The 19,032-nt window shown below is 35.3% G+C and overlaps 2 protein-coding genes across 3 annotated transcripts; both read right to left on the bottom strand.

Moving 5' to 3' along the window:
- Positions 1–8,560: 8,560 nt before the first annotated feature.
- LOC141704239 (putative glycosyltransferase 7) lies at positions 8,561–12,775 on the bottom strand. Of its 2 annotated transcripts, none has more exons than XM_074507526.1 (3): positions 11,525–12,775; positions 11,000–11,412; positions 8,561–8,900 (listed from the first exon to the last, which is right to left on the bottom strand). In XM_074507526.1, exons 1-2 carry the CDS (start codon positions 12,495–12,497, stop codon positions 11,006–11,008), a joined length of 1,380 nt encoding a protein of 459 aa, XP_074363627.1. In that variant the 5' UTR covers positions 12,498–12,775; the 3' UTR covers positions 8,561–8,900; positions 11,000–11,005. The 2 variants fall into 2 exon arrangements, with proteins under 2 accessions (XP_074363627.1, XP_074363626.1); XM_074507525.1 differs by having other exon boundaries at positions 8,561–8,897; positions 11,525–12,772.
- Positions 12,776–14,241: 1,466 nt separating this feature from the next.
- LOC141704237 (uncharacterized) lies at positions 14,242–16,578 on the bottom strand. Its single transcript, XM_074507523.1, has 3 exons — positions 16,201–16,578; positions 15,011–16,100; positions 14,242–14,558 (listed from the first exon to the last, which is right to left on the bottom strand). The coding sequence occupies exons 1-3, from the start codon at positions 16,576–16,578 to the stop codon at positions 14,242–14,244; spliced, it is 1,785 nt and encodes a 594-aa protein (XP_074363624.1).
- Between the last annotated feature and the right edge of the window lie 2,454 nt (positions 16,579–19,032).

The following is a 19,032-nucleotide window of genomic DNA, read 5'->3' as shown; positions in this document are numbered from 1 at the left end:
ATGCAGCCTTTTGTGATTATAAGGCCAAGATCAAGCCCTTTCAAAGTGGTGGAAAAGAATGTCGATAAAAGGACTTTTGTGACACTTAAGGATATTAATAATGAGAAGGAACGAAGAAAAAGCACAAGGAAAAAACTGAAGTTCAACACCTATCATGATGTGAGTTCTAAATACCAACCAAGTCCAACAGGTGCAGTTGAACCAAGTCCAAAAGCTGCAGTTGAACCAAGTCCAAAAGCTGCAGTTGAACCAAGTCCAAAATGTGCAGTTGAAAAAAGTCCAGAAGTTATAGTGAAGGACATAGATGGGAGCGGAACCAGTGCTGGACAAATCGCTTTTTTGGAACCTGGAGGGAGTAGAGGAATGCTAAAGGAAGTTGAAGGTGATGGATGCAATGACTATGAGATGAGAAGGAATAAGAATGTTGCAAAAAATAAAGCAAAGCTCCAGGCGCTTGGGTTGTGCAGAACTAAGCCTGCAAGTGAGACGGAAAAATGCAAATCCAAACAACCAAATAAAGATGGAGCTGAAAGTGATTATATCCCTGATAATGATCAGGAAGCTGGTGAACAAAGTGACCATGATGAGGATGATATTGGCAGTTCAAAGGTATGTTTTTTTAATCAAATCATGTTTATAGCATCATATCTTCTCAATACTTGTGATACTTGCTGACAAATGTAAATTCATGTAGAGACAAAAAAAGACCAAAAAACAGAGAGTAATTCCAAGTAGTTCTGGTGGCCCCCGAACGCGTGGCCAGGCTAATAAACTTGTTGAAGAATCCCAGAATAAGGAACCAACTATGGGGTCACATGATCATGTTGATGAGGTATACTTGAATTTTATGCATTTCAATTTTAGTGTATGATTCCTGATAAAATTGAATTAAAATATTAAGTCAAAAATAATACGGCTAAAGTAGATTATATTGGAGAAGGTTGTAAATATTTCTAATAAATTGATAATTTTAATGATTATAATTTAAAGATAAATGAGACGCATGTGCTTACTGCAAAAGAAAAACTAAAAGCTTTGAAATAAGGCCCCGGTTCTATGGTTGCTTATAATTAATTACGGAAACGTGAGAAACTTGGCATTCAGAAGGAGATCCCGGAGCTTGAATCTGGAACGCAACAAGTGATATCAGAATCGGGTAATTTTATGCATAATATCTTATTGTGCTAATTAGTTGCATCATATTTTAGGCATGTTTATTTTCCTGCATTTGATATTTATAACTGATGCATAGAATAATTAGGAGATTCACCTGTTGGTGAAGCTCGAAAAAGAAAGAGAGGGAGGACCAAGATGAACCATGTTCATAACAGTACGGGGAAAAAAGTGATCACCCTGAACGATCAATTTCAACCTGTATCTTGTGGATGAAAGTGGTCAATTGCCGAATTTAGCAACTTTTTGGGGATAATCCTTAGGCAGTTCGTGTCGCTTACGTGTGCTAGTTGGCATCAAGTTCCCGAAAAAGAGCTATTATGGGAGTATGTCAAGGTGAATTAGTTTTCATGAGTTCATTATTTGTGCTACTATTTTTGTTTTCTTGTTTATGCATTTTTTGTTGTTTTTGTAGGATAAGTACATTATTAAGGAAGAGGCTAAATCGTGGATTTTTACAACCCTGAGTGATCAGTTCAGGAGCACCAAAAGTCGAATTAAGCGAGATTATTATTCCAAATATACTACGGATGAGGAGAGGTTAAAGCATAGGCCGAGGGATGTTTCTCTTGAAGATTGGAAGATTCTTTTAACATATTGGGGTGACGAAAAAGTTCAGGTATAAACTATATATTTAATTTCTCTTTATTAATTTTGTGTCAACTGTCTCCTTAATTACGAGTCAATTTCTCTTTATTATGTGTTAATCCAATAGGAGATAGCAAAAAGGAATGCGAAAGCACGAAAAAAAGTAACGAAGCCACATACAACCGGGCCGAGAACTTTTGCCCAAGTTACCAACAACTTGGTAAAAATTTTGTCACTCACTTAATTTCATTTTAATCATCCTAAATAGAAACTGTTAAAATATTTTTTGCACTAAATTGTACTTTAAATCTATGAATTTCAGCTACTTGACAGACTTGATAAATTGCCCGTGGGTATTGATGATGATGAAATGGAAGAGTTGTTAAAAGTTTCTGATGTTGATGTGTTTTTGGAGACGTAAACGAGATGACAAGCGCAGTTACAAGTTACTAGATGAGATGGCTAAAGTCGTTAACGAAAAAATTGTAAGTTCATTTTATAGATTTCTAGCTGATTATTCAGATTTTCTAGTCTTAAGATGCATTAATTCGTGATATTTTGTTTGCTGAAATTAGCAAAAAACAAGAAGCTAAAATCTGAGCGTATAGTACTACGGGGTTCATTAATTTAGTATAGTGATTATATGTGAGTTGCAATTTATTATTTAAGAAAATTATTAGTTAAAAAACTAAGATAAAAATGATAATAAACTAAGATACATATAAAATAATGCCTCTACAAAGTAGGATTACAAAAAAGATAATAAACTTAGATAGTACGTATAAAATAAAAATCTTGGAAATACAGAAAATTCCCATTCAAAATGACTATTGCTAGATGGATTCCCTTAAGTCTATTTGAATTTCATGAACTGTTATTATTTGGTTCACTTAGAGTTTTCGTCTTGTCTGCTGGACAGTTTGTTAATAGTGGCTCTTATTTCATCATTATACAGGCCAAGGTCCAGAAAACTCTGCAAACCGATGGTGTTGACGCTACCAATGAGTTGGTTCACGGCGCCAAAGAACACCACCCATCTTACCTGATTGGAAGGCTAGTTCATAAAAAACACCAAAATCCAAAGTCTCTAATAACACCGCGCACAATATCGGTTCCAATTCCAGTTCCAGAGCATGGCTATGCAAAAATTCGGGCCGAACTTCAGAAAGAGATGGATGAGAAGCTTGATCAAAGGGTTCGCGAGATGATGAAAATATTGGCAGAGCAAAATCCAAATTTGAACATCAACCTCAATGCTTTGGATAAATGTGTAGAAGATTTGGATGGATCAGGATCCGGATGAGTCTGAGTAGAAGTTGTCATGGTTACCCTTTAAATTTTATGAACTAGTACGTTGTTAAGTTGGAAATGGTACTTAAATTTGGCCAGGGTACTTAGCTATATATTATCGGTATTAGATGGTATCAAGTTATTTTGCTTGCCTTGGATTGTTGGTAGTAGTTTATTTGGATTGCCTTGGATATATTGTTGGCAATAGTTATATTTTGGCTGCTTATGTATTGGATTGTCATTGTGGATTTTGGATTGAAATGATTGTTGGTTATGTAATGGGAAGTGGTATTTTCAAACATTATATTGTCTTTTCTTTTAAATAAAGTGTTAGCATAGCCTTTTAATGTGTAGCCACTGTGATATAAATGGTCACAATTTGATGTTAGTAATACTTTAAAAGTGTAGGTAAAGCCAACAAAAACTGTTAGTAAAGCTAAATAATGTATATTAAAAACATGTTACCATATATAAAAAGTGTTACCAATGAAAACAGAGTTTTTCAAAAAAGGCGTTTTGGTAACAACAATTTGATGTAACAAAAAAAAATACTGGTGTGACTATAAGTCTATGGTTATAGTACTCAAAATGTTACTATAAATTTGAAAGTGTAGGCGTATACCATCTATGGGCACAATTTTGTCAATGTAACCTAAAACTGAAAAGTATAACCATAGACCCCTAAGGTAGCGGCCACATTGGTTACGAACTATTTTTTCACAAAAGTGTAATCATAGCCCTTTTTTTAACTTACAACCACACTTTTTGGCCTTCAACAACACTTTTTTTACTGTTACAATAGGCCACTTATGGTGTAGTGGATGTCTGCCTCCCGCGGGCTCGAGGCGCCTGCCTCAACGGGCTCTTTATCCTTATGTCTCCTCCTATGATGGGAATTCTCATCAGTTGTCTCTCCACTCTCCTCAGTTGTATAAGGTCCGGAGATATCTCGTTCATTATTGGTTGGCCGCAAATCTCTAATATAATTAGGGACATTCCACGATTGTGGTTGAGGAGGTAGGGGTGGCCTACTTCCTTCAGCCTCAAAGTATATTGGCATCCCATATGTGGGGTTTATAGGCGTGTGATGTACTATGGTTGACATCTCAAAACTCGCGGATTTTCCCCAATAGAGCATTCATATTCGAATTTTGAGGATTCACCCCTAAAGCTGAGGGTGGCTAAAATTCAGATTGGGGAATCAAAGGATTCGTTGTCCCTTGGGAGTAGGTTGAGTGAGAGGGAATCTCAATGGTGGATGAGATTGTTTGGGTAGTTCTTGTCGATGTTTCTTCATGACCGTTATTTTCGCCTCGTATGGTTACCATGGTTGATATCTTTTTTTCCCACAGATGACACCAAATGTTATGAGTAAAAAACTATGATATATTTAATGTTAGGGTTTGTGAGCTCAAGACTCTATTTGACTGCTCTCGTATTTCATGACTTAATATTCCTTCGCAAGATGACTACGTATCTTGCTGTATGCCAATGATCAAGTCAAAAAATGTAGTTCTGATCTGTGAGGTGATGCCCCTTATATAGACATGGGATGTCTTGAACTATACTAGGGTTAAGAGACTTGGTAGGAAAGTCTCAGATCTAGACTAGGTTTTGGAGTCCTAAAATGCAGGAATTAGCTTCCTTATGGATTATGTGATTTGAAGACTTACTCTTTTGAGAGTTTGATTCTGATTTGAATTTATTTTCTCGGTCATAATTTGGGCTGATCTATGACCTATGAATTTAATAATAAATACTTGGTATGTGGGCCCTTGAAGCCCAATTAATGCTACATTAATTATTTGGCCTTAATAACTGGGTTTCATCTTTCGACCAATTCAGGTCTAATTAATGCGCTTATTTCTTACGCAATTAGGATTATTTTTATCCCCCTATCAATATATATATATATACATATAAAATATTTAATAGAGGACACATCTTGATGATGATACCTCCTTCATCTCTGAGTGAAGCTTTTGGAATCTTTCTTTAAGAGGAACTTCAGAGAGAAAAATCTCGTATTTTCAATGTTGGTGAGAGCTCTTTTATGGCAGTAAAACAGTATTATGAGTATGGAAATAGAAACTCTAAGCCTAGTGTTAATAAAACTGATTCAGCTAGTCTGTTATGTGATTTCTATCAACAATCAGGTCATAGAAGGGAGAAATGCTTCAGCCTACATGGGTATCCTGAGTGGCATAAGATATTTTATAAGCCATAACCTAAGCTAAGGTGTCATTCTAGGACTAATCAGGCTAATGTTGTTATAGCTGGTACTTCTACAACTACTATGAAGAGTACTATTATACCTAATTCTAGTTGTAATGTTACAATGACAAGAGATGCAACTGAGTTTTCTAGAAAAATTATGTAAACAGATTATGCAACTGTTTCAAGCTCGTTTTAAAAAAATGAGTGGTGTTACTGTCAATAGTGTTACAACACCAACCAGGTGGAGTTCTATTAATAGTATTCACACTGCAGGTATCTCTCAGTATATTGCTTGTGTCAATTGTCAAAATCAGGTACCAGAATCCACGATTTGAATCCTGGATTCTGGTGCAACTGACCACATCACACCTTTCGCTGATCTACTTAGTAATCTTACTCTAGTTGACACTATTCTTAACCTACCTAATTGTAACAAAGCTCAAGTTACTCATTGTGGTAGTATAACATATGAATAGGATTTAGTGTTTCACAAAGTTCTTTGTGTACCTTCTTATAGTTACAATTTACTGTCAATTCCCAAATTGACTTGAGATAATAACCATTTGATTAGTTTTGATGAATAATCCTGCTTTATTCAGGACCCTTTATTGGAAGTCAGAGAAAATGGTAGAGCTCAGGGGGGACTTTATATAGTACATGAAGACACTAACCTTAAACAGACTTCAGTTCTATTTCCTCCTATATGCAATGCTATTGCAAGTAAATCCTCTGAATTTCAACTATGACATTCAAGATTAGGTCATATATCTGTTAGTTTTATGAAATTTCTTCTATTATATGGTTTGTTCTATTCTCTTGAAGGATTGTCCAATTGTGACACTTGTCATTTAGTTAAACAGATTATAATACCTTTTCGTGAAATTAATGGTCAAAGTGTTATTTTGTTTGAATTGGTTCACACTGAGCTATGGGATTCTTATAAATTCAAAACTCATGAAATTTGTGCTTATTTTCTGACTATTGTTAAATAAAAATTAAGAGCTACTTGGACTTATATATTTTTTGACAAAATTTAAGTAACAAGTTTATTGCTCTCATTTCTGCAATATGGCAATACTCAATTTTACACATTTGTTCATATTATTAGTTCAGACAATGGTACTGAATTCTTGAATAAAACTTGAAATATGAACTTCTTCAATTGGGATTTGTTCATCAGTATAGTTTTTGATACTCTCCACAATAAAATGGCATTGTGAAAAGGAAGCACGAAACCTTACTTAATACTTCCATAACTCTTAGAAAATAAGTTCATCTTCCCATCCATTAGCATGAAATCCTAGATTCTGGTGCAACTGACCACATTACATCTTTCTCTGATCTACTTAGTAATTATGTTTTAACCGAGTTTTATAGTATATTTTTGTTTAACCGAGACCATTATACCCACCAAGCTAAGTTTTTTTGTTTTTTAGCCCAAATTAATATTATAATTTTATTTTTTTCGAGATAAATATTGTATCTTATATAATTTTATTCCAAAGTAATTATTCTTATTTTTAAATTTTCTCCTTTTTATTTTCTATTCATGTATTAAATTTTTTAAGACATGTGTTTGTAATTTGCATTTTAATCTTGTTTAAGAAAAAATATAATATAACTTATAAGTTATGATTTATCAAATATATTATCAACTTATAATTAAATTATACGTAAAATTATCCAAACATCTAAATAACTTAGAAGTTACGATGTTCATATCACTTATAAGGTACTTTTAACTTTAAGTAGGGGTGTAAAATAATTTGGGCAGTACCAAGTGCCCCTTTGCTCAAGTCTCAAATCATTTTATTTTCGTAGTGTCCAAATTTGGTTTCGTTATCTTTTCATTCGGATACAAACTGATCACGGGTATTGGAAGTCCGGATATGATCCAGTATCATATTTTAATTTTTATAAATGGTAGTTTGTGCTACATCGGATCCGAGTCAAATATGATCCTTTAAAATTACAAAACATTTTAATTTATATTATATAATGATCATTTATTCTAAAATAAATATAAAATTATAATTATACTAAATTATCACAAATCAAAAACTTAAATATATGATATATTAAGTATATATGATTATAGTTTTTATATTTTAAGGGTGGGTATATAAATACTCGTATTCAGGATCATATTTTATTCGGATATATTTTTTCGTCATATTTGGATCACATATGAAATAGATAGGACTCATATATCATATTTTTGAATCGGATATAAATCAAAATACCGAATAATATGAATCAATTTACATCCCTCGTTTTAAAATATAAATTATATTTTTAGAAAAACTCCAAAACTGGTCTAAAGACGGGCTACATGATGATGATATCACCTCAATTTAATCATGTAGATGCATCGAACAGATTTTATGTTTTTTTGGGGACTCAGAGTCATAATAAAATTGAGCTGTGGGCTTGAGGGATTATAAGTAGGCCTTAGTTTATATAATCAATACAGCAAGTCCAGTAAGAATCTGAAACTTGGGCCTCAAGGGGCTCTCCTCCTAACAAAGGGCCTCGAGGGAATACTTTTTTTTTCCAAGACAACAATAAAAAGAATGGTGTCAGTAGCGATTTTCACTCATTTTTTATGAGTTGTCTCATTTTAATTGGTTTAAATCATTGAGACAAAATTAATTAAAATATAGTATTACTTTAGTTAACGTGTGCCATCGTAGAAAACAGTATAAAGAATGCAAAATTTATAGGCGTTGTTTGTTTTATGGGATTACGTAAATTTTTAAAAATTTTCAATCTCATATTTATTTTATAAAAAATTAGTGAAGGGTTATTAAATGATTATAATTATTTAAATTATCTTATCCCATATTTGTAAAATCCCTTCTAATATTTGGTGAAATGAGGTATTTCAATCCCAAAAACTATCCCTCAAAATGAATATATGATAAAATTTTAAATATTTATAGTCCAATAATACACTTAATATTTCTAAACAAACATTGAATATGATTATTTAATCCATAAAACTAATTTTAATGGGATTAGTTATCCAGAATTATTATGTCTGTATTATTATCCTATTAAACAAACATCTCCCCGGTCTTAGCAGTTGCTGATTACAATTCACCACAAAGACTTTTGATACTACTATGTCTTAAACTTTGGTAACAGCAATCTCACAATAATTTCATGGCATAGTGTTTAGTTAACCCATTCCCTCAAGAAACAAACTCCATGTCCATTTAATTAGCATTCCTCTCTTTAAGTTTTCAAGAAAGCAGTAGTTGTGTGTCTCCGGTAGTTCCTACCTAACATGTTTAAATCTAATATGCTGATGATTCATTGATTTTATGAGCTGCTCCAAGAGTTTGAGCAAACATATTCTACTTTGGTAAACTAACATAATTCTCTTATACACATAATTAAAAACACAGGTAGCACTCCAAAACATAGTCATATTAAGCTAGCACTGCATGACCACTTGTTTTTCCCGTTTCTGCAAGCTTCCTATAAATATATAGATATAAATGTATGCGGAACTTTAAGCTATAGCTATGGTCGCAATGACAGACTGAGAGTTGCTGTTGTCCGAGAAGTTCCCACATTCCAGTCGTGTATTTTGGAAGTTGATGAACTTCACCAAAGAAGAGCACCTGCTACACAATTGAACAAATTAATACCACAACACTGAGATTGTACATTCTCAAGTAAAAATATCGAAAAAATAAAGTCCACAGATTGTGTTTAATAACTACAACATTCTTAATTAGCAGTAGTACATATGTAGGCACGGAACTGTCTACTGTTGTCCAAGGGCCTCCTTACTCCAAGGAGCATGGGTAAGGTGCATTTCGCCCTTCTCGGACAGCTTCCGAGTAGAACATATGACTAGGTATATTTAATTTGGTTTATGCAAGTTTAATGACAATGCAGTTTAAAAAACACATAAAACAGAGTTCATTAATAGGTTCTGTGACAGACACCAATCCACTATTCTACCAAGTTAGGGGACTAATCCTGCTTGGATGAAGAAACATATTGTTTTCTGGTCAGAGATCAAAAACAATTTATGGGCGTTATTATGCCCCATAACTATGGAATATAAATTAAAAGCAGAGCATATTAACTGAATAGGAAATTGAGACCATACCATAAGTTATGACCAGTTAGGTAGATATTGAACACTAGTAATAAAGAGGCTGTAAATGAGACATGGGTATCAAGTATCTACTATGAACCACACAAAGAAATTTTATGGCCATTACTTTATAACTTGGTGGCCATTCTTGAGTGTAATAATGGATCCATGTAGTCAAGTTCATGTGCTTGTGTCTGTACAACTTATCACAGGTGTCTAAATTCTGAAGGCAAAAACAAGATTGTACTTCTTGAGTGCAAAGTAATGTAGTGGAATCGAATAGGATGAGAGCTTTATTTGAATCAAATTAGGTGAGAATTCTCCTTATTTATTTGTTACATTTTGATCTTCGCACAAGAAGAATATCTTCTTACAGAAAAAGCAGCAAAGTGGAATCCCTCTTTCCATCAAAAAACACAACATAATGAGTGATTCAAGGGCTAGCAAACCCAACTATCAAGGGCTTTTACCATACTCACATTGTAGTACTGTATCTATTAATTTAAATAAATCTTAATTCAAGAGAAAAGCACCCACTCAACCACATTATGTACCCATCACACATAAAACATCATCCGTTAATCATGCTTATCACGGACAAAGCGCAACATACAAAAATTATATGCAATCTCCCAACAAAGTGCAAACACTAAAGTAGGGGAACATAACACAACAAAATGAACAAGCAAAGAATCCAAAGGACTACATATTGCTAATTTAAAAAGGCTAGGAAACCAAAATTCGATCCCAAAAATTTTCAGAATTTCAAATGATATGTTCTGGTTAATCATCGTATAGAGTAAGATTGAGCCTCATGCATTTACATCAATCTCAGTGTGCCACGTCATTTTGAAATTTTTTATGCCCAATTTTGGGTTCTTAACACTACTATAGTACCTAATGATAAAGGAATTCCTAAAACATATTCGAAATAGTGTACGTACAATGACAATGTGTCGATTGTTTACATCATCTGGTATATATTTGGGTAAATCTATGGCTCTACGGTTGATCTAATAGCATATACAACAACACATACATCTTCCCAAAACCACCGACATGCTAGATCTAAAACACTCAAGGGGGTCAATAGGACAGTGCCAGTTTCATGTCATTAAAAGGTGTTTCTTGTTAGGTGTGCTAGAACCATGTACTGTACTGGTCCAAATATCACGATATCTGTTATCTTGTGGAAAAAAACTCTCTCGTGGTAACCGGTTACTATTACAAGTTTACAACTACTTTTTTTTAACCAAAGAACACGGTCATGTAACACCTTAACTATCACACACACTATTACACTATATATGGCTTTCAGGAGAATAGTTTTCCTACTTTCAAGATATGGACAGGACAGGGGTGCGTATAATTTTATTTTACCCTCTTTGGACTCCGCAACATGATTATACTATGAACGCTTGGTTTGGTTTACCTTAACTAAGTTAACCTCGCTCTTAATTCAATAAACTTAAGAAGTAAGAACAACAACACAAAGTCGACAGGTTTAGCAAGACCCGGAAACTCCCTAAATTTCACTCATTCCAACTTGCAACACATTATCGTAATTTTAAAAAGTAAAGCAAACTACAGTTAACAAAAAAAACATGACATATATACCTCTTATTACATGATCTCCGATGCAGGGTAATCAAACGGCAACGGAGAAACTCTCGAAGAATCCGATAAGCTGTTGTGCACAAACCCGAAATTACGAAGCACTTGATTATCAGCAAAATTAAGAGCAATTTCCATAGCACCCCAACACGTCTGCCTTGAATACATCATATTGTGGTCCCCACTACACGGTTGACACCCCGTGAAATGTGTGATAAACGGCCGTCTCCATCCTTCTTTTCCGTTACCGGCGTCTTTCAGATGCTCTTTCCATATCTCACTGTAATGTTCACTCACTTTCTCAGCATGTCTCCTCCTTAACTCACGCACCCCCTTCTCAATATCATTATATTTCCTTGTGGTGTTTTCGAGGTCCTCAACAATTTCTAACCAGTAACCTTCGAAATAATACTCACCTGTCCGACATTCAAAACATTTCCACATAAACTCTTAAACAATGTGTTAATGAGTATTTAAATTTTACAAACTTTAGTCGAAAAAATAACACGGAAAACTAAAAATGTTCACCTTCAACATAGATTTTTTTGCCCCATGTATCTTTCTCATGGAGGAGTAAATAAACCAGACCAGATTGATCATCAGACTCCGGGAAAATCTTGTCTTTAAAAGTTGTCCTCAAAGTTGCACCCCATTTCTCATAATTCGGGTTTTGTGGGCCCATACTAGCCCAAACCTCCATGAAATCCAGTGACCACTGACAATTTCTTATAAGGAAAACGCCGGCGTTTAAGCTAGTCCAGCTTTTTTTGTCATAGATCAACTTAGACCAGCCATGGACTACAAGGTTGTGATCTTTGTAACGGCTTAACGGTAACTTAAAATCCATGTCAGTGATGGCGGCGTCTGAGTCGACCCACCAGATCCACTCCGCTTCCGGATGGGCCACCATGGCGGCCCTGACAGCCGGAATCTTGGCCCAAAATGTGAACATTTTGGGCTGGAGTAGAACATTATTGTAGAAAATGTCATATCCGTGGATACGACAATAATCGACCTTATTTTTAAAAAACCGTAAAAGTAAATGATCACCCATAGGATTTCTACAAGGTGTAGATTGTGAACCAGTGATCATTAGAATTCTTTCCTTTGCACCCGCGGCAAAGGAAGGGTGGTGTTTCAGCCATGTACTTCTTTTTTCGTCCCAGTTTTTAAGCGGTGACCCGACTGTGTATGTAAGAGTCGGGTCATCGTAAAAAGTTGGAACGGAGGAGTCTTGTTTAAAATTTATATTAAAATCCTGTAACTTAACAGGCTCGGTTTCTGAAGGTTTGATGAAAGTGGTTGGGAAAGTGTTGGGATCAGGAGCTGGGCTAGAAAAAGACCAGAGAGCCCAAACCAGTAAAAGAGCAACAAGAGAGCCACCGACATAGATAAAGAGGTCTGAGAAAGATTTAGAGGTGGTACGAGAAAAATGTCTGTTAGCCATGAGAGGGGGAGAGGATTGGAACTGAGTGTTGTGGTCGGATGAAGATGAGACCATCTTTAATATTATTAATGTTGTTGTTTTTGTTGACTGTTTTGTGTTGTTGGCAGCTAGAATGAGCTTCCGTGTGGAAGTGGAAACTGATACAACAATTGTACGATGCGGTTGATGAGGGGAGGTGTTTTGGAGGTGTGTTCCTAAAAATAGTGAAGAGGTTTCAAAGGTTTTGGCTGGGCATGGAAACAGATGGTATAGAGATATAGTAGAGATATAATGCTTACAACAGATGGTTAGCTAGGTAGCTCTGTGGTTTCAGCTGAATTTATGGATGTAAAGAGTGAGTGACGTTGGGAAATGTTTACTGTGTGCTCCCTGGCCCCTTCTTGGACTCTTGTTCATTTGGGAAAATAATACTACTCCCTCTCTCCCTAAAAATATTTTCTGTTTGTGTTGGACGTTTGTCAATGCATACTTTTTATTGTTAATAACTTTAATATCATATTACTATTAAATATAAAAACTTCATTGTATTAAAATATTTATAAATACGAATTCAACAAAATCACTAATGACTATATTTAATCTTATAAATTAGACGTAAATTAGTAATTAATCGCTTAACGTGAACAGTACAGAAAGTCAAAATTGGAAAAACAATTTGGGACGGTTGAAATACTACTATTAGATTAAATAAAAGTAAACTCGTATCGGCAGATTAGACATGATAACTGTAGTAAAATTGGAGCTTTTACCCAGCAAAACTGAAATAGAATAGAAAATCGAAATCGAATAGTGTTAACAATATTAAAAGTACGTGCTTATCAAGAAAAATATGGACCTACTTTTAATATATAATACAAATTCTATTAAAATTAAATGAGAAACCTTCCTATTGTTTTTTGAAAAAAGTACACTATTAATCTTGAAAAAATTTACTTTATAACTTTTCTAATAATGAAATGTAACTCACATAAATTAAAATATGACAAATATCATCACACATTATTTCATACAAGTTTTGCGAAGATATCTAGCACTACTCAATTATGTTTTTTTGCCACTACTAACACTCACACATACCCAGGGAAATAAACTTTGTTAGGAGTTATTTGGTTGGAAGTAGGCGGAGCATATTTCAAATGACGAGGGTTTTTTGATAAAATTAGAATCGCATTCGTCCGATATTTAAAATTGAACAATTGAAGCCATTGTTTTAGTTTCGATTTTAAAAATTTTGGTTCGATTTATACGTCTGATATTTTCGTTCGATTTTAGATTGAAAAAATAAACATGACTGGTAAAATATTTAAACATGTAAATTATAAAATACATTTATTACAAAATAAGAATACAAATTTTCAAAATAAATTACAGTTACATCAATTCGTGAATAATGAAAACTTAACATAAACTTCGAAATTAAGGCGCAAATCCAAGATCATATTTGTTTTATTTTCTCGGTAATATCCAATAGATATATAACTATTACTCCTATTTATGCCCGTCATGCTAGGCGCTTTAGTTACTATTTAAATATATTAATAGTGGAAAAAATATGTGATAAGAATAATAAAAGACATTGTTTTTTTAGAAGATGGAGATTTTATTAAACCAAAATATCAGAAACAATCGTCTCCAACAACAACGATGGAGGAGACATAAAATCATTGTGGCAATTAAGAGAACAAGGTACACGTGCCATCAAATGTGCAGCCTTGTTCGCTTGTCTAGTAACAAAATGTAGTGAGACTTCGCTCAAGGAATCAAGCAAGGCACATTATTACTCAAAAATATGGCCAACTTAAACCCTGTAGACCGTCCCTTTCGAGATAGCATTAACTGCAACAAGCGAGTCTGATTCAAACTTCATGGGCTTCATGTGAGGTAGTGTGAGAAGCCATAACAGGGCTTCGCGAACTCCCACGGCCTCAGCTTCGAGCACTGAAACCACCCTTGCACATTTCATGGTCCTTCCTCGAACAAAATTACCTCTGCAATTACGAATGACCATCTCTATCGAGAAGAACGGTTCCCCCTCCTTGATCGAGGCATCAACATTAAGCTTAAACTCCCCGTAAGCAGGAGCTACCCAGCCCTTAGTTGAAACTTGACCATCATCTGCAGACTTTTGTTGAATTATCTGCTGATTTCTTCTAGCCTCTCGCCATTCATTGACTTGTTTTATACTCCATTCTACTGCTTATAAAGCTGGTGACCGAGCCTTATTTTCCAAACTCGCATATTTTGAGCATACCAGATTCCCCATAGACCCGTAGCAACATTAATAATCTCATATTCACTGTTTGAGTTCAAGAATTGCAGCAGCCATGCACAAGCATCTTCAACATTATTCATGTCTAAGTTACAACCCAAGTAACACCAGCACTGGGTCGCAAACTTACATACAAAAAAGACAAGCCTAACATGCTCCGCATCTCAACAAAAAGGGCACAAAATCGTGACATTTACTCTATTTCTCCTTAGCAGGGTTCTAACTGGAATATTATTACGACAAAACCTCCATAAGAACATCCGAATTTTGTGAGGCAACCAAACACTCCACAGCTTACACCATCCAGGCGACGAAGGAGGTCTGATACAAGTTACAAAATGGTTTTGCCATAATTTGTAACCCGTTTTAGCACTATAACAGCCATTAGTTAAACTAGACCATGCAACACGATCTTTGACATTGTTTTGAGGAACACGAGTTCCCAAAATTAGTTGGGCATCATTCTGACTAAAAGACTCTCGAACTTTATTTACATCCCAGCTTTTGACTCTGGTTAAGAAGAAATCACTAGCCTTCACCTCTTTGTTAGCACTTCTGTGAGATAGATCAACATTGAAATCGACTCTACCCCTCACCAATGGGTCTGAAAATGCACAAATATCGACATCATCCCCCAACACCCATCTGAAACTATTTTTGAGAGATTCTTTGGCTTTCCATATACCAGACCAAATAAAACTATCTCCCCCTCCTCTCTTAGCATGAAAAATATGGTCATTAGAAAAATACCTAGCTTTAAAAATTATTGCTGCTAAAGACCGAAGATTATTAACAAAATTCCATACATGCTTACCCAATAGAGCTAAATTGAAGCCATGAAGATCGCGAAATCCCAGAGCCCCCTTGTTCTTTGCCATGTTCATATTATTCCATGAGGCCCACCTAATTCCCCGATTAGACCCGGCATTAGATTTCCACCAATAACCATTCATCGGTGTTTCAATCTCTTTACAAAGATTCTTTGGGATCAAAAAATAAGTCATGCAATATGAAGGGATCGCTTGTGCAACGTTACGAAGAAGCACTGTATTTACCGCTTTTGACAAAAGCTTTGCACTCCAACCTTGAATTTTCTGCCACACCATCTCCTTAAGAAAACTAAAGACTGATTTTTTTGCCCTTCTTACAAGAGATGGAAGGCCCAGGTAGCTACCTGCTCTCAGGTCATTCGAGACTCCTAAAATCCTTGTGAGCTCAATTTGTTTATCCAGTCTCACATTCGAACTGAACATGATGCCCGATTTTTGAAAGTTAATGGACTGTCCAGAAAGCCTTTCATATGTATTTAAGAGCTCCTTCACCACCGCTGCTTGCTCCGTATTAGCTTTAAAAAATAAAAAACTGTCATATATGAAAATTCCCATTGGCTGCAGCAATTATAATCGAATTAGACAGACTTTCGACACAGAGAAAAAAAAAGTAAGGCGAGAGTGGGTCGCCTTGACGCAGCCCACGCTTAAGAATTACAGGAACAACCGAAGTACCATTAAAACAAATCGAGTATGAAACGGTGGTGACATAGAACATGATCCACTTCACCCATTTATCATCAAACCCCATACTAACCATGCGATTACGAATAAAATTCCAGTCTACCCTGTCGTAGGATTTACTAACGTCTAATTTAAGGGCAATATCCCCCTCAGCTCCACGCTTTTTTTGCTTCATGTATTGAATGAGTTCAAAAGAAACCAATACATTGTCTGAAATATTCCTGCCAGGAACAAAAGCAGACTGGTGCTCAGAAATAATTGATGGCGGAATTCGTTTCAACCAATTCGCAAGAACCTTTGCCAAGATTTTGTAAAGGACACTACATAGGGCAATATGGCGCAAATCCTTCATCGTTTCTGCGTTTTATTTCTTCGGAATAAGAATGATATTAGTATCATTCACCTCAGCTGGAAACATATATTCCTGTAACCAATATTTGCAGCACATGAAAACATCCAAACCAAGCATCTCCCAGAAATGTTGAAAAAAAGCCGGATTGAGCCCATCCGGACCTGAAGCTTTATCGGGGTGCATTTGTTTACAACTAACGTAAATTCTAAAAAATTAACTTCTGTTGTTAGCATACCATTTTGATCATCACTAATCACCCTATCCTCAACCTCCTGGTAGCTTACTGCATCTTGATTTCCTTCAGCAAAAACAATATTAAAATACCCTTCAATCACCATACTCATCCCCTGAATCATATCCATTATCTCCCCAGCATCTGTTTTGAGATAAGATAAATGATTTAGCTTCTTTCTTGTTAAAACTGAGGCTTGAAAAAAGCGAGAGTTAGTGTCTCCATCCTCTATGCAGAATAACATTGCCCTTTGCCCCCAATACATCTCCTCATGCAGCATAAAATCATCCAGCTTTTTCCTTTCCTTAAAATTTTACGTATACTAGCTTCATCTTCACAGTTTACCAACAAATCCACTACACATTTCTGTTTTTTGATTTTTTTTCTCTAAACTTGTGAAAGAAGTTCCGCACCCATTTTGACATAAAAGATGAAACTAAAAGCAACTTCGGAAGAAGGTGAATGGCTGGTAATCCCTCCCAATAATGAGACACTTCTTTCTTAAAACTAACTTCCTTCAACCAGGTGTTTTCAAATCGAAACGGAAATTGCTTCTTCATAAAAGACAGGTTCATAAGTTCAATAGAGATAGGATCGTGGTCTGAGTGAACTACATGAAACACTGAAAGCTTACACAAAGGAAATTTACCGCACCAGCTCACAGTGGCGAAAGCTCTGTCAACCATTCCCTAACCCACTCTGATGTACCTCTGCTCTTTTTCCAGGTGAAGTTACCACCAAACAACTCAAGATCTAACAAAGAACTGTCCTCGATCGCAGAACGGAAGCCATTCAAAAGATTTTGAGGGTGCGGATGAATGCCATTCTTATTTGTGCTATAGATCATATCATTAAAATCACCAAAGATAAACCAAGGTAATTAAGATTCAGTAGCAAGCTTCCGAATAAAATTCCATGACTCTTTCCTTATAGTTCTGTCCGGAAAGCCATAAAAACAAGAACACCTCCAAGACTGAATATTATTTTCCAACATAATGACATCAATATGATTTAATGACGAATCCGTAATAATGCAAGGAATACTATTCTTCCAGAAAATAGCTAGCCCCCTGCACTACCAACACTATATACTACAAAATAATGAGTAAAATGAAACTTCGTACATAAAACATCAATTTTATTACTACCAACTTTTGTTTCGGAAAGAAATAAATAATTCGGGTTAGAGGATTTTACTAAATCCCCTAGAACATGAGCTGTCTGGGAATTCCCCAACCCCCGGCAGTTCCAACTTAAGAAATTCATTTTTATTGGCTAGCTTGCCCAACAAGCATAGCCAAAACAAAGACATGAGAAACTGGGAAATCCAAATTAGAAATGCCAAATTCTTTGTTGCTTTCTTCAAATAAAATATTACTTATTATATTATCCCCTATACTTGATTTTTCCTTTAATTCATATTCATTTCTCCTTTTTTCCTCTCTTCAGTATTTAAAATTTCCACCTCATCACTTTCAGGGCCCACATACTCAATTAGCTGGTTATCAATTATCTTAAGAGTTACATTTTGAACTCTATCAACAACTCCTTCTTTCTTTTCCATATTTTGAAAATTTCCATCCCTCCAATTTGTTACCCGATTTTCCTCATTCCGCGAAAATGGTGGGATATTGTTGTTCCTTCCGACCCTAACCTCCCACTCACCGTCTTTCTCGTCGCGAAGCCATTTACTTTTCTATTGACCAACCGCCCTATACGGTGGCGCTCGTAACCACACCCCCCATTCCTTCACTGCAATATCACTCCTTTTATCCAAAAACCTCCTACAAAATCTATGAGTGTGAGAGACCAGACAACATATAAAGCAAAACTCACCAAGACGTTCATATTTACAGTTAACAATAAAATCTTCCCCATTCTTTCTAGTGATCTTCTTCTTCCTTTTGAGTGGTTTCCTCATATCTATTATAATATTTATCTCATGCACTCCCTCAAAATACTAGAGTTATTCTTAGAATCATATTCCAAGAATTCACCAAAAAAATCCCCCAGTTGCTTACCTACAATCTCCGACATGTAGCCCGATGGTATATCATGAATCTGGATCCAGATATTTAGATACAGAGAGATACCTTCAATGATTTCACACCTAAAGGAATAGTCTCCATTACTAACATAGCATTATCAAAGGACCAGGCCCCCCATTCAACACCCAACGCATATCCTCATTATGATAGAACTGGAAAATATAAACCCCAGAT

This window comes from Apium graveolens, unplaced genomic scaffold (assembly GCF_009905375.1).
Source record: "Apium graveolens cultivar Ventura unplaced genomic scaffold, ASM990537v1 ctg7609, whole genome shotgun sequence".
Lineage (NCBI taxonomy): Eukaryota > Viridiplantae > Streptophyta > Magnoliopsida > Apiales > Apiaceae > Apium > Apium graveolens.
This window is presented reverse-complemented; position numbering and strand designations above follow the sequence as displayed.